This window comes from Lynx canadensis, chromosome A3 (assembly GCF_007474595.2).
Source record: "Lynx canadensis isolate LIC74 chromosome A3, mLynCan4.pri.v2, whole genome shotgun sequence".
Taxonomy (NCBI): Eukaryota; Metazoa; Chordata; class Mammalia; order Carnivora; family Felidae; genus Lynx; species Lynx canadensis.
Window position 1 is genome coordinate 89,960,457 of NC_044305.1, and position 14,388 is coordinate 89,974,844.

The following is a 14,388-nucleotide window of genomic DNA, read 5'->3' on the forward strand; positions in this document are numbered from 1 at the left end:
CATATCCCGCTGCAGACCCAGACACCGTGCCTGCCACCATGGACTCGAGAGACAGCAGCTTGTAGCGCTCTGTGGCTGCCAGTACCCAGAGTACCGGATACGGCAGCCACAGTGGCTGGAGTGGATGTGCCCCTACCCCTGCTTCTTGGCTCACTTGCTCCCAATTCAAAGTCCAGATCTATCTGATGGGCTGAGTCCAGACCACCGACCTGTGCCCATTTGCAAGGGAGCTAGGAAGCCAAACCTTTTCCGCTTCTGTTGTGGGAGATGGGCTGCACCTCCCTCCGGGATGCAAAGGGTGGGGGAATCTTCAAACAGGAAGAAGACCTTGATCCTGGCATCCCGGACTCCTCAGAGCCCACTCCAGGGAGTAAGAAATGGAAGGCCTAAGATCATTCTCGTAAGAAGTTTGGAGGGGAAGGGAAAGAGAGCATTAAACTGAAAGAATAGCAAAACCAAAGGATTTTTTTTCTTCCCTTTTTTTCTTTCCTTTTTGGTAAGATTAAGGGGCCTTAACAGCAGTGTCCTAGAGGAGCAGCTTCATAGAGAAGAAATAAGAAAGTTTCTTGACACGAGAGAATTAGCTGGCACTCCATTCCGCCTCTGTAGCAGCTGGACAGAACTGTCCAAGGACGAGACCACTTTGGATAAAAGGACATTGCCTCTGAAACAAAGGAACTAGACGCATCACCAATGACTCTTCAAAAGTTTCAGTTGTCTGTTGCCTTTAATTAATCTCTAAATAGAGAACATATTCTTCTATAATTATAATATGCAAATGTCTATGAACAAAATAGATAATTTTTTTGGCAAATGCCTAGGAAAGAATGGTGTCAGCCAAGTTCATCCAAGGTTTTAAGCAGCAGCATCTACACAGTCAGGATGTGGTCAGTGTTTGGGAACGGAGGTAAATATCCGCAATCCATGCATCCCTTTGATTTCTTCTTTTAGTGCCTAAGTAAGTAGAAAAGCATCACTGTTTGTTTTGCATTTGACATTGAATACATTAAGTCTCTGTGAGAATAGTTGCATATAGCTCTGTGTTTGTAGGAGGCTTTGTCTAAACAGTTTTTACCTTTTTAAAAAAAGTTTTTTTATTTTTTTGAATATCCAATGAGGCTCAAAAATCAAGTTATAGAAAGCATACAGTGAAGTTTCCCCCACACCTGTCCTCCACACACCCCCCCATTCCCACCTCCATCCCCAAATAGAGAACCCTTATTAATTTCTTGTGTGTCTTTGCAACGATTGAAAAATGCATGTTTAGGCTACTATGAATATATATCCACCCAGCTGCCTTTTAATAGCACAAATGGTAGCATTTCAAACACATTGTTCTATACTTCCCCTTCTCCACTAGCCACTAGAGATCTTAATTATGTACTGCTGGTAGACCTACCAATTTGCATTTAGGTGGCTATGTGCCTCTGGCCCAGCCCGATAGGTCCAGGGGCAACACGTGACCCGAACTGAACCAATCAGAATCTCTGCTGGGATTTTTCAGTGTGGAGCCAGTCTTTTGAGTCACTCTACTTGAACAACGTCAATTGGAGATGGCTGGGGGCCATGTTCTCCAACAAGAGAAAGCCTGGGGCACATGGGTGGCTCAGTTGGCATCTGACTTCAGCTCAGGTCATGATCTTAGGGTCCATGAGTTTGATCCCCGCATTGGGCCATGGGCTGAGAGCTCGGACCCTGGAGGCTGCTTTGGATTCTGTGTCTCCCTCTTGCTCTCTGCCCCTCCCCTGCTCGCGCTCTGTCTCTCTCTCAAAAATAAATAAACATTAAAAAAAAAAAGCAAGCAAGGCTGTCTCCAATAGGAGAAAATGAGGCCAACACACAGAAGCCAAAAGCTCAGAGGAGAGAGAGTACAAGCAGATGAACTTGTTTAAGACCCTGAATTTAGATATGTCAGAAACCAGATAAATTAATTACATGGGCCAATTAATTCCCTTTGTTTGCTTTTGCTAGTTTACACGAAAAAAATTCTTAACATGTGCAGTCAGGTTTATAGTCACAAGGATCCTTAGAGAGAATCTGGTCCCAACCCTTTCTCTGATAAAAAAGAAATAGAATCTATCCCCTGTCAAAATTCAGCAAGCAAATAACAGAATTAGGACCTGAGCCCGATGTCCTGGCCACTCCTGGTTTCCCTGGGGCTCCTGGCCAGCCCTGATGCTGGAAGCTCATCTGTGCTGGGAGCCAATGAACTGCCCCACCACCTGTGTATTCACACACAACCCCCTCAGCTCTGCAGACAACAGAAATGTCCCCAGGGGAAAAAGCTTCCTGTGATCACTGGGGGAAGGGAACACAGACCCCTGGGTCACAAGCTCTCTGCTTTCTGTAGGCACAGAGTACCCCTTAAAGGCTGTCCCTGACCATATTTGGGCTGCAACCTGGGCCACAATTCTAAAAGCCTCCTTGGCTAGGCGAGGGCCCAGCCACATTTTCACATGGAAGGCCCTGACCCCTCATGTCCTGTGCACTTACGCCTCTGAATGCCTTCCACCAACTCTCTTTCAGGCTTCTAAGGACCTGTGACCTAGGTAGGTCACTGTATCTCCCAGCTACAGAGGGCCTTAGAGATCACCTGGGTCACATCACAGTTGAGGGAACTGAGTCCCTGGTAGGGAAGGGACCTGGCCAAAGCCCCACAGTTTGTAAAATGTAGTTTGGGTACACATTTCTCAGCACCTGCTATTGTGCTGGGCTCACAGATGAAAATGTTGTAGACAACAATGATGATAATGGTGATGGCCATTGATGTTTACCGAGGGCTTACTAGTAAGGTGTCAGACGGTATTATCAGTGCTCTACGTGTGCTTTACCACTAATTTTCAAAACAGTCCTTTGAGGTAGGTACTACTACTCTCCCCAGTGACAGATTAAAAAACTGAGGCATAGGGAGGTTGAGTAAGTTGCTCAAGGTCACACAGCTAGAAAGCAGCAGAGCCCAGATTTGTAATGTGGGCAGACAGACTCCAGAACCTGCATCCTTGACCACTTGTAACAGTGGCTCCCGACCGGGGGATGCACTCAAATGAACAGTGACCCTAGGAGTGCAGGCTCACCAGGCAGCCTGAGTAGTTTTGGGGACAAAACCCAAAGTCTAACCGGTTGGAGATGATTTGGGTCACTGAGGTCCTCCCTGTCTTGTCTTGGCTCCAACCCCTGACATCATGTGAGACTAGAAGCACTTCTGGGGGAGCAAAGTAGTTGTTCCACCCCAGACTTCCCAGGCAGACCAGCAGCACACCATAGGGTCATGGATGCCCACATCTGAGGGAAAGGCTGGGCTCCGTGAGGAACCCAAAGATGGATCCCAAAGGGAACAGCCTACAAAGGGCTGACAGGGCCAAGGGACAGACGGCAAGGATGTAAGTATCCAGGACACAATGCAGAAAATATTGGAGTCAGAGGATGCAAGGGCATTCGCTCCCTACCACGCAGGTAGGGGAGGCAGCATTTGAGCCGGGTGCAGGAGGGGAGGAAGGGAGCCCAGGCAGGAGGTCTGATCTTGGCAAAGGTCCAGATGCAAAGACAGAACGGTAGGCAGGGGCCAGGGGAGGGTTCATTCAGAGAAGGGTGGGGAAAGGCCTGGAATAGCAGTCTGGAACACCAGAACTTGATATACAAGGAGCCACCGAGGGATTCTTATGACCAGAGCTGTGCTGTACAGAAATTAAACCAGCTCACAATGTACAAGACCTTCCAGAATGATTCAAACACACCTGATGCAGGGGAGGGGGCAAATTTACAGATATAGGCCCAGGGTCAAGGCTGGTATAGATTCCAAGTAAAAGAAGCATTGAGAATGAATAAACCAGGCGTGCGTCTGGTTAAATCTGATGTTCCAAACCCCTAACATTATGTCACTGGGTCTGGGGCAGCTAGAGCAATTCTCAATCATGCCATGCCTCAATTTGCCCATCTGTAAAGCAGTCCAAAGAAGTGCTAAAAAAATCTTCAAATCTACAAAAACATCTATTTTTACAAAATACATTTAATATGTGTCAATAACAGTAAACACCTGTAGCATTATCCAAGGAAATATACAAGGAAACTATCGGGAGGCTTGTTTTCAATTCTGAGTAAAATTCCTATTTGCCCACAGTCTGATTCCAGGTAGTTCCAGATTATGTTTTGCTCAGGTCCTGAATGCTGTTTGCATGAGTGCTGTATTGTAGTATTTGTTCCTAGGACTAACAGTAAAATACCATCCCCACTCGTCAGGCCCTCTCAAGATGCTGGAGATCAACGGCAAAGGAGCCTTGTTGCTTGTACTGACCTGATTTACCATCTGGTGCTGCTGGACAGTTCTCTTCTCCTTAAATTCTTCTGACTCAATCTGGATTTCATACATAGCCCCACAGCCTCCTGAAATAAACATGACTCAAAAGTGTTTCAATTATTAACTTACGGTAGCCGCAGTCCCATATGTCCTTAGAGTACCGTACAATCCAAAGAAGGTCTGAAATGTTATTGTTCAGCAGAAAGTTGCTAAGACTGTTAGGAAAACATCATGGCTTCTAACCTGACCACACCCTCCCCGCAGGCTGCCTCGATCCAAAACGTGCTGTTCCTTTTTCAAGGCAGTTGCACTGCCCAGGATGATTACTTGTGGGGTGCGAAAGATAAGGCACAAAGCATGGAAAACGTAGGAAATGTAGGTTTGCCTTGCATTTCTTTTTAATAGGCCAATAATCCCCAGGGAAGAGGATGGGAGAGACCGAAGTTCAGTGTTCAACCTTCCTAAGCACCAGCAAAAAAATATTTTTAAAAATGCAAAAAATACACTAAAGTTTGGCTTGAAAACTGTGTAATACTAACCAAAAGAAAAGAAAGGAGTGGAAGCATGAGAGAGACAGGGACTAATGGCAACATGCTGCCCGAGCAGGAAACAACATGGGCAGGAAGGAAAACGTCCCGTGCTGTTAACACCCGGCTGTTTTATGAGAAGTGCAATTTACTCAACGGGCTTTATGTGTACTAGGAGTCCAAGCTTTGGTTAACCTAGCTTCCCAGCCTTCCCCACTCTGTTCAGGGCTAGGCAGAGCCAGACTGAAGGTCAGGTTCCAGCTCTGCCTGACCTGGGCCTGGGGCAGGTATAGGACCGGTGACGTCAAGGCCTCGGCGATGCCCTGGGACACTGCAGAGAGCTCACCAACGGATCTTTGGATTGATTGATTTTTCTACACTTCTGAATAAAAACTATTTTCTAAACTTTCGCCCAATCCTTGCAGATGTTACGTTCTCAGAGAAGCCAACGGCCTCACAGCAATGCTGGGCGGCAAAGACATGTCTGGGTGTGGGGAGACGCAGGTCCACGCCCACCTTACTACCTCCACTAGGCTGCTCCACAAGTGTCTGGAGAAAGGCCCCATCTTCCTTTTGTGCGCAAGTCGCCTCCCCAGCCTCCTCCTAACGCGCAGCCAGCCTGAACTTCTCAGGTGCCAGTGGCATCTGAGAAAGGGCCTGGCTGGGGCTGGTAACTGGGCTCAGGACAGAGTCTACCCGTGTCCTGGTGCTGGTTCCAGCTCTGCCACCTCCTCCCTGCGAGGGGCTGGGCAGGGTCTTTGGCCTTTCCGGGCTCGGCTCCTCGTGGGGAAAGTGAGGAAGTTATTGTCAAAAGGATAAAATCCTTCTGGGGTCCTCTCCAGACCTGATATGCTAGGGTGTCAGAAGAATGCAGAGAAATTAAAGTCATGTCCTTCTCAAAGTCAAATTAAAGACTGTGGACCTGAGGGGTGCCTGGGTGGCTCAGTCGGTTAGGCATCTGACTCTCGATTTCGGCTCAGGTCATGATCTCACTGTTCATGAGTTCAAGCCCTGCATTGGGCTCTGCCCTGATGGTGCCAAGCCTGCTTGGGATTCTGCCTCTCTCTTTCTCTGTCCCTCCCCTGCTTGCTCTCTATCTCTGTCAAAATAAATAAAAATAAACTTTAAAAAAAAAAGACTGTGAGGGGCGCCTGGGTGGCGCAGTCGGTTAAGCGTCCGACTTCAGCCAGGTCACGATCTCGCGGTCCGGGAGTTCGAGCCCCGCGTCAGGCTCTGGGCTGATGGCTCAGAGCCTGGAGCCTGTTTCCGATTCTGTGTCTCCCTCTCTCTCTGCCCCTCGCCCGTTCATGCTCTGTCTCTCTCTGTCCCAAAAATAAATAAACGTTGAAAAAAAAAATTTTAAAAAAGAAAAAAAAAAAAAAAAAAAGACTGTGGACCGGAGTCCCAGGGTGACGGAGAGGGACCACATCTGAGCCGGGCCAGGCTGGCAACCAGGAGTCCTCCCAGCTGGGCCTTATCCCTTCACACAGTTTCCCTCTGACGCTTCCACAGCCCCACCTCCACCCCATCAGCTGGGAGAGCCAGAATTCCATCTCTCCAACAGCCACACATATTGAAAAGCCACTGACGACAAGTTCGCTCTGCCAAGCCCCCTGCCCTCTACCCCTCCAGAGGGCAAAATCCTACCAAACCCTGTGGGAAAGATGAGAGAAAATCTTGCCTGAAATGTCGGTGACCTTGATAGCTGTAGCTCGAGGAAACTTTTCTTTGAGAATTTGGGTTACTTTGAGCTCCCCCTCAGTCTGCGAGGCAAACATCCGCCGGGCGCAGTGGAGAAGAGGAAGCTGCCACACAACAAAGAAGTCATGGCTGAGCAAGATGATGCCACCCCCAGCCCGGCCCAGGCCACTATGCAGGCCCCACCCACCATTGCCCTGCCAGCCAGGGCCCCGGGCCCCCGCCAGCATGGCCACGGGCTACATCAGAGGGGCTGCATGGTGTCAGATGTCCGCATAAGCTCCCCAGAACACAGAATAAACTTCAAGGGGAGTAAATGGAGGTGGGGAGTGGAATTGTAAATAACTCACTTTGACTCCAGAGACCAAACTCAATAGATACTAAACTCTTAATGATACTGCTGTGAGAGAGACACTGTCATGATTTCAGTTTTAGAGGTGAGGAAACTGAGGCACTAAGGAAAGAGTGCCATGGTTGGATCTATTAGATCCAGAGCCTGGAGAGGCCAGGCAGCAGGCCTCAGATGTGCCTCACTATGCCAGCATGCCACTGACCATGCACTGGTGAGACCAAACGCCACCTATCCCATAGGCCTGGTCAACATTCCACACCCTCCTGTGGGATGTGGCCTTGCTCACTAAGCCAACCACACTTTGTGACACATACTAATTCTTACTGGAAAGAAGGAGCAGAATTCTATTAAGTGATCTGAAGGAAAAACATTTTTACATTATTTACTATTGGCAGCAACACTCTCCCTACCCCCCGGATGGCTACCATAGGGAGCCAGTGCATCTGATGCATCTGATGGGAACATGTCTCAACCCTAAGGGGAGAAGGAGCAAAAAGCCAGGTCTGCACCCCCTTGGCTGGGTTGAGTACATGCTGAAAGGGAGACTGAAAATACAGCATGGCGGCCAAAGTAACCTGCACAAAACAGTGCCTTTTGAAGCTAGTCTGGAAAGGTGCCCAGATAAGAGGCATTACAAAGGGCCTGGGATTGGAGGGGGATGGCAGGTGGGATACGTGAGTGCTGTTCATCCAGTGCTGGTGCTGAAGGTGCCATCCCTTCACCTGTCAGTCCTGCCCACCCTCAGGCCTTGCCTGATGGCCCAGAGCAGGGTCCTGTGTTAGAGAATCTGGAAGCACCTTCCTTAAAATGACCTGTGCACTGGTTTTCATCAGCTCATTTCAAAGGCCAAGACTGAGTCTGTCCTGTTACTGCAGCCTTCCAAACCTGGGCCAGGGCAGGCTCTCAGGAGGACTTGGGTATGGATGGGAGGATGAATGAACAAATGGATTAGTGGAATGTGCACACCATTCAGGGCATGCCTACTCGCACCTGCAAAGAAGTCTCGATTCTAGCAGGCAGTTGAAATACAGGTCAGAAGAAAGATCTGGAGTGAGACTGAGTGGAGGGACAGAAACTTGGTGTTGCAGGCCAGGCTAAGGTTGGGGTGGAGGAAGGAACAGAGAGAAGGAGACTTTTCTGAGGACAGAGCCTTGGGGGGCAAAGGCAGAGGTGGCAGGCAGAACCAATAATCGCTAAGGGGTGTAGGTGGTTAGCATTGCTGATTTTTTTGGGATAAGTCTTATCTCCATTTTAGCTAATCTGTGGGCAGCGGCCTTTAAACGAGCAATCTGATGAAATCCCTAGAATTCTGACTGTCCACGCTGAAAGTCACCAGCTTTTTATACTTGGTGGAGGCGGGTTCAAAGGCAGCAGGAGAGCAAAGTGGATGAAGTGAGGAAAGAATCAGAAACGAGAAAACTATAGAGCGCGTAGTGAGTGCCCTCTGCTGGGCTTCTACTCCGGACAAGTAGGATTTTGGAGAGGATTAAGGTCACAGAGGCTGGGAGGACTTGCCCAAAGTCCAGACACCTCACACTCTCCGGCACCCACTCCAGGACTCCCGGCTGTGGCATAGCTGTGACTGCTATGTCTCTGGCTCAGTACGTCAACACCGCTCTCTCGGTGCCCACCGGATTACCATTGTTTATGTGTCTGTTCCCCTCGCCCCCAACCTCCACCGGCTTTCAAGCTCCGCCAGCGTGCGCCAGGGTCTGACATTTCTCCGAAAGCCGGACGCCCGGATCCACTGTGTGACCGAAACAACTAGGAATGAATGAGAGAAAGGAAGGAGGGAGGCCCCAGGGCCCAGCGCCGCGATCTCCCTGAGCCCGTCCTCGAGCTCCGGCCCCGGACGGCCCTGCGGCCCCTCCGCAGCTCCCACCCGTGAAGAGCAGCCCGGCCCCGCCCGCGCTCACCCCGCGGATCCCGCGGAGCAGAGACGCTGTCGCGGCCGGGCTCCACGCCGCCATGCCCGGCCGACGCGGCCCGCCGCCGGAGGTCGCCGCGTCCCTTGAAAGGCGCGGAGCCCCGGACCGGGAGTCGCCGCCGCGGGCGACGCCGCCCCCTGCCGCCCGGAGGCCGCGAGCCGCCCCAGTCCGGCCCCGTGAGCGTCCCGGGGACACCTCCCCGGAACCAGCCGTTCGGCGCGCTCGCGCCCCTCCCCGGCCGGGTCCGCCCCGTGCTGCTCCAGCTTCCCGGGCCCGTTCCACCACCGGCGGGCCCTTCTTGCCCAGCCTGGAGACGCCCGGTGTTCTCGACCCCCGGTTCTGAGCTGCCCTTACGCCTATGCCCCTCGCGCCCTAGGTGGGACACCTCCCTGTGTCCCCACCGCAACCTGGCTTCCAAACTGGGGAGTGTGGGTTTCTCCCTCCAGAACAGGGGGCCGTGGAGGGGCTTTAAGCAGGGGAGTCGTTTTTAGATTTGCGTTTTAGAAAGATCGCTCTGGGTCCGCGAAGAGGAGGGGCTGTAGGGGGCGGACTTTGGAAGCGAGGACAGAAATTCTGAGGCTACCGCGATGATCCAGGTGAGATTTGAGGTCTCAACGGGAGCTGGGGCAGCAGAGATGAAGGTCACTTGGGAAGGGAAGGGAATGGAGTGAATGGATTAGGCAGCGAGGGTGAGGGAGGCGTCTGGCGTGGAGAGTGCAGTGGGTGGAGAAAGGCTAGGTTTGGGGTGAAGAGTGCCGACAAACACAGTTTTGAATTTGCCTGACTTCAAGGTGCCTGCAGGACACGGCCCTGCAGAGAAGTAGGCTGGAACCACAGACCGCGGGCTCCTGAGAATGTAGTGGAAGCTGTCTCCAGTGAGGATGGGTAAAGTTACCCAGCAAACCTGCCCCACCTCTGGAGTAATTCAGACTGATGTCAAGGTCAAAATTCAACCAAGAGCTTTCTCTCTCTAGCAGTAATTGTTTGCAACATGTGGTCTGGTATACCCTGCAGGCTTTACTAATTCTTTTTGCTATTGCCTTCTGGTCTATGCAATCAATCATGTTCAGCTTGGCACTTGGATGACTTGGACGGACCTACAGTTGCTCTTTCAAATGATCACCTAGATACGTACTTCAGTATTGAGTGTCTTCCATGCTTTGGGTCTCATAATTTCTCCTTTGGATTACTGTAATAACCTTTCTCACATTTTTTTGCTTGATTCCTTAAAAATCATGGTGGGTGGGATTAGGGATAATTTGCTAGTGTAATAAAAACTACCAAAACTATTTTTCCCAGCAGTGTGGTAGTGAACAAGCCTTTGCTCCTCAAACCTTGCGGTTCAAAGGAGGCCGAACTATCCCCAGCTCTGGGAGTAGCCATACGACCCAGATTTGGCCAATCAGACACGGATTTGTTTGGGTTGGTCACATGACCTGAGCCAGACCAGTGAGAGTTGGTGTACAGACTTGTCTGGAACTAAGAAATGGTCATTTACCACTGAGTTGCTAAACTGTTAAACAGCTGGCTGTCATCTTTGTAATCATGTGGGCAGTGCCCACAGTAGAGTCGGAGGGAGTCAAGCAGTGCCAGAAAGGAGCGCTGAAGTAATTTTAGTTGGCTTTGTCACTTGTAAGAGATCACGTTCAACTCACTGATTTCTATTTGAATTCCTCTTTCCTTTATTGAAAGTCAGTACTTTTGCTTATCTCCAACCTTCCTCTTCCTCATAATTTCACAATTGCTCACATTATATTTTGGACTGTCACTGCCCCAGTATCCTCCCCTTGGCGTTTCCACCCTGTTGTCAGGGTCCTCTGAAGTGCAAACCTGTCCATTATTTGCTTATCTCAAATCCTTCAGACTCTCTATCGCCTACTGGCAAAAACCCAAGGTCTTTTGGATGACTTAACCACTACCTGAAATCCACTCTGCAGTAATACCGGGCTGCTCGTACCTTTCTGTACAAGCCATGCTACATGTAAGCTTGGTTATGCCGTTACCCATCTTGGAAGCCAGTTCAAGCCTTGTCTTCTCCAGGGAGCCACCTCTGATTGCCACACAGTACACTTAAGGGCTCACAACTTGTGCATAACTTTTATTGCACATGTGGCACTTGAGAACTATCAATTTATGTGTCTGTTTTTCCAAATGATCCCTGAGCTCCATGACAGGATCTTGCTTTAGTCCTGTCAACCTGTCACCCAGCATGGCATGGGACAAAAAGTCCACGTGCTGATTACTGAACAAAGCTGACAGTGGCTTAGCCATTCTAGCTCCACAGTGTGAACTTGAACCATTTCAGGAAAGGATTTGCAGAACCTCACAAATCTTGGGCTTCCAAATTAGTTCCAATTTAACATTTCAAGTATAACTTTTTATGATAGAAGCAAATAAAAGGCCAGTTTTACTCTTACTATAAAGTTTAACAGCTTTAGTCACAGGAAATGGGTGTATCCTTTCTGTCTTGCTTTTTTGCCCCAAACTTGAGATTCTCTAATTTTTACTTATATTGGTCCATGGTTACTCCCTGCTTTCATACTTCTAGTTACATCTGAGCTAACTGTAAAAAACTCCTTCAGGAGGATCTCTCTGAATACATCTTTTTTACCTCATAGAGATGGTTTTAAATTGCAGTCACTTTGTTTTATAGAGCCTCCTAGCACTCATGAGCAAATAGAATTTTTACAGATGCACCCCAGAGAAACAGACTGGTCTCATTATGAACTAGCGATTTGAAGTCAGAGCATTTGTGCCACCATATGAAAAACAGTGAAAAATTCTTAGCATACCTCTCAGTTACAACTCCCTTCCCAGGTGGCTGTAAGGATTAAATAAGATAACCTGCTGAAGGAGTCCCCTATATAGGTAGGTTCCCCTAAAAAGTGGTACTCAAAATGCTCATCAGCCACGAGATAAAGAGCTTGGCCATAATTCTGAATCAATATTGTACTTCCTTCACGTAGCAAATACGCTACAAAAAATGTCAGTTGAGCTAAACAGTGTACCCAGACCCTTACATTCTAGTGAAAACTCCCTTATCTTTTCACAGAGCAGGAGCAGAAAGTTCAGAGCAGGAGCCAGTCCACGCTTTCGGAACATCCAGCATCAATTTTACTATGAGCCCTAAACCTCCCAGTAAAATCCAGAAACTTCCCTAGCCTCTCTTGCAGCCAGGACAGATATATGTGACCGAAGATCTGCCAATCTGAGGCTTTTTTGTCACCCATGTACATTTTTTATTAGGAAGACACACGAAAGGAAGATGGTTTTAGGTAAGATCCTTTATTTTGGTCAGGGCTGTTGAATCTAGCTTTTGGGACGTGCTGAGGCAGAGATTGACATCTAGTGGTCAGAAATAATGGTGTAGGCTATAGTGTCCATTCCAAGCCCTTTCGCAATGAGGCCCAAGGCATGATATAGACATTGTTCTTGGCTGTGTAGCTTTGAAGCCCAACTCTGGCCCTCTCAAAGATTATTTGGGTTATTCTACTACTCATTTATAAAGTTTAAAACAGCTTTCCAACTTAGCCATTAGACACTCTTCCATTTTTGTGAGCGATTTTAATCCTACTGAAATGTAACTATCAAAAAAAAAAAAAAAAAACCCAAAACTGATTGATAGCTTCTCCATATCTCATACAAAATAGGAGTGTTAACCCATATTATTTAGCCACATTAACTTCCAAATTTTAACTCTAATCAAAAAATCAAAACAATTATAGCAGTGCTGTTTTGAATTAAAATTAGGCACCTGTAATTTGGACCTCTAAAAAGAACTCTAACAGTTCTCCTACAATAACAAAAACTGTCTGGAGTGGGCAGTGTCTTACAGATATGCTGAGCACTCAGTTCAAGTTCAGAAAATCAGCACTCCATTGCCTCCTCTTCCCTTTTCTCAATCTCACAACCAGGAATATGCAAAAGAGGTCCCAAGCTTGGGTTAGTTCAGGAGAAAGGAGACTACTAATTTTTTGTCTGGGATAGGTTTCAGCCACTGTAATCGTAGGCTTAGTTTGTTTCTTGGGGTGGGGCCCTGGTGTTACAGAATATTTATTTAGGGACTTCCTTTTCCTCTAAGAGTTAAGGCAACAATTTAGCTACTGAACGATAAGCAGAAGACAATCTTCCATAGAAGCCAAAATCTCAAGTTTCACATTTAAGTAGAAATGTGTGTTAAGACATACTTTAATCAGTCATTTCTTTCTCTTAATATATTTTATTCTGATGAAGTTACAAAAGTAGATACAAAATACTTTCTTTAAAAGTACAATTAACTGACTTAGAAAAATAGATAAAGCCCCTAAAGGTTTAAAAATACAACATAAATTTTCATGTAAAGAACATCCAAAAATATTTTAGATGGTAACCAAGACTAACTTATGCAAACTATTTTTGAAGTAGACCAAACATAGAACGTTCTATAAAAAACCTATATAGCATGCTGGTAATCCATTTGGATTTACAGAACACTTGTTTGGAATAGAATCTGAGAATGAGAGAAAACCCAAGTGAATTTCAATGCAGTTGCTTCAATAAAGTCACTGCTATCACATATAATATCATCCCCAAAAGCCTTTTATAGTCTGAAATACCAAAATCTAATGCAAACACACAAGGAAGACTGAGGGACAACTACTTTCCCTCTCTCACAGGATTCTACGATAGTAAAAACCAAATCCGCTTACTGAACTGATTCCAGGAAGAAACAATGTCCCTCTTGAAGGTGCTCAGTGTTTGGGGTCTCAGCCAGCATTTCTCAGGCCAGAGTCGTGCCGCCAGGAGACAGCCTCCTGTAGCCAGGCGCTAACACCAGCACCCGGGCTGCTGCCGCTCAGAAACAAATTTCTAAGACTTGTACTCTTCGGGGCTGATTTGTTTATGCTGATGAGGTAATGATGTTATGTTTAGAAGCTCCACTTCTAGTATAACCCCACCACTCAGAGAAAGTCAACGGTATAATCAGAAAACCTCAACAATGTTTGCAAAAGTTAAAAAGCACCAGCAGACTGCTTCTCATGCCTCTGCACTACTAGCAAAGCTTTTGCTTTGTTATCAAAGTCATGGTGAATAAGTACAGATTTGCATTTCTCAAGCACACAGCTACAGAAGCTAGGGCTCTACAAGTCTTAAGATGAAGGAAATACTTTGTTAGCTGGTAGCCCTCTAAAAATCACTCTATTCACAGTCTGGAGCATAAAGGATACATTTGGCTATCAAAACAAAAACTGTAGTAATGAGGAAGTTTCAATATTTAAACAAAAACCTGCATATCATATCATTGTCCAAAAGTTTTTTTAAAGGCCCAGAAACTAAAGCGCCATAGGACTACCTGCATAATTTAGCAAGCACTCTCCACCCCATGACTGTACCCAGGGATGAGGAGCAGAAGACACTGACAGGAGGTGACCTCTGATTTGGGGGGGCAGGGGGTACGCTGTGGAACAGGCAGTCACTGGGCACAGGGAGATAAATCACAAGAGAGAAGGGTCCGAGACAGACTGATCTCTTCCAACTCTTCTCAAAGGCTGGCCCTCTAGGCCAATCAGGAGGGCATCATCCTCTCCCCATTCTCGGGTCCTCTTGCCC

The 14,388-nt window shown here is 47.7% G+C and overlaps 1 protein-coding gene across 2 annotated transcripts; it reads right to left on the bottom strand.

Annotated features, from left to right (window-relative positions):
- Positions 1-700: 700 nt before the first annotated feature.
- BOLA3 (bolA family member 3) lies at positions 701-8,893 on the bottom strand. 2 transcript variants are annotated; one of them, XM_030310884.1, is made up of 4 exons: positions 8,788-8,893; positions 6,503-6,626; positions 4,292-4,380; positions 701-954 (listed from the first exon to the last, which is right to left on the bottom strand). In XM_030310884.1, exons 1-4 carry the CDS (start codon positions 8,839-8,841, stop codon positions 889-891), a joined length of 333 nt encoding a protein of 110 aa, XP_030166744.1. In that variant the 5' UTR covers positions 8,842-8,893; the 3' UTR covers positions 701-888. The 2 variants fall into 2 exon arrangements, with proteins under 2 accessions (XP_030166744.1, XP_030166745.1); XM_030310885.1 differs by lacking the exon at positions 8,788-8,893 and adding an exon at positions 8,511-8,650.
- Between the last annotated feature and the right edge of the window lie 5,495 nt (positions 8,894-14,388).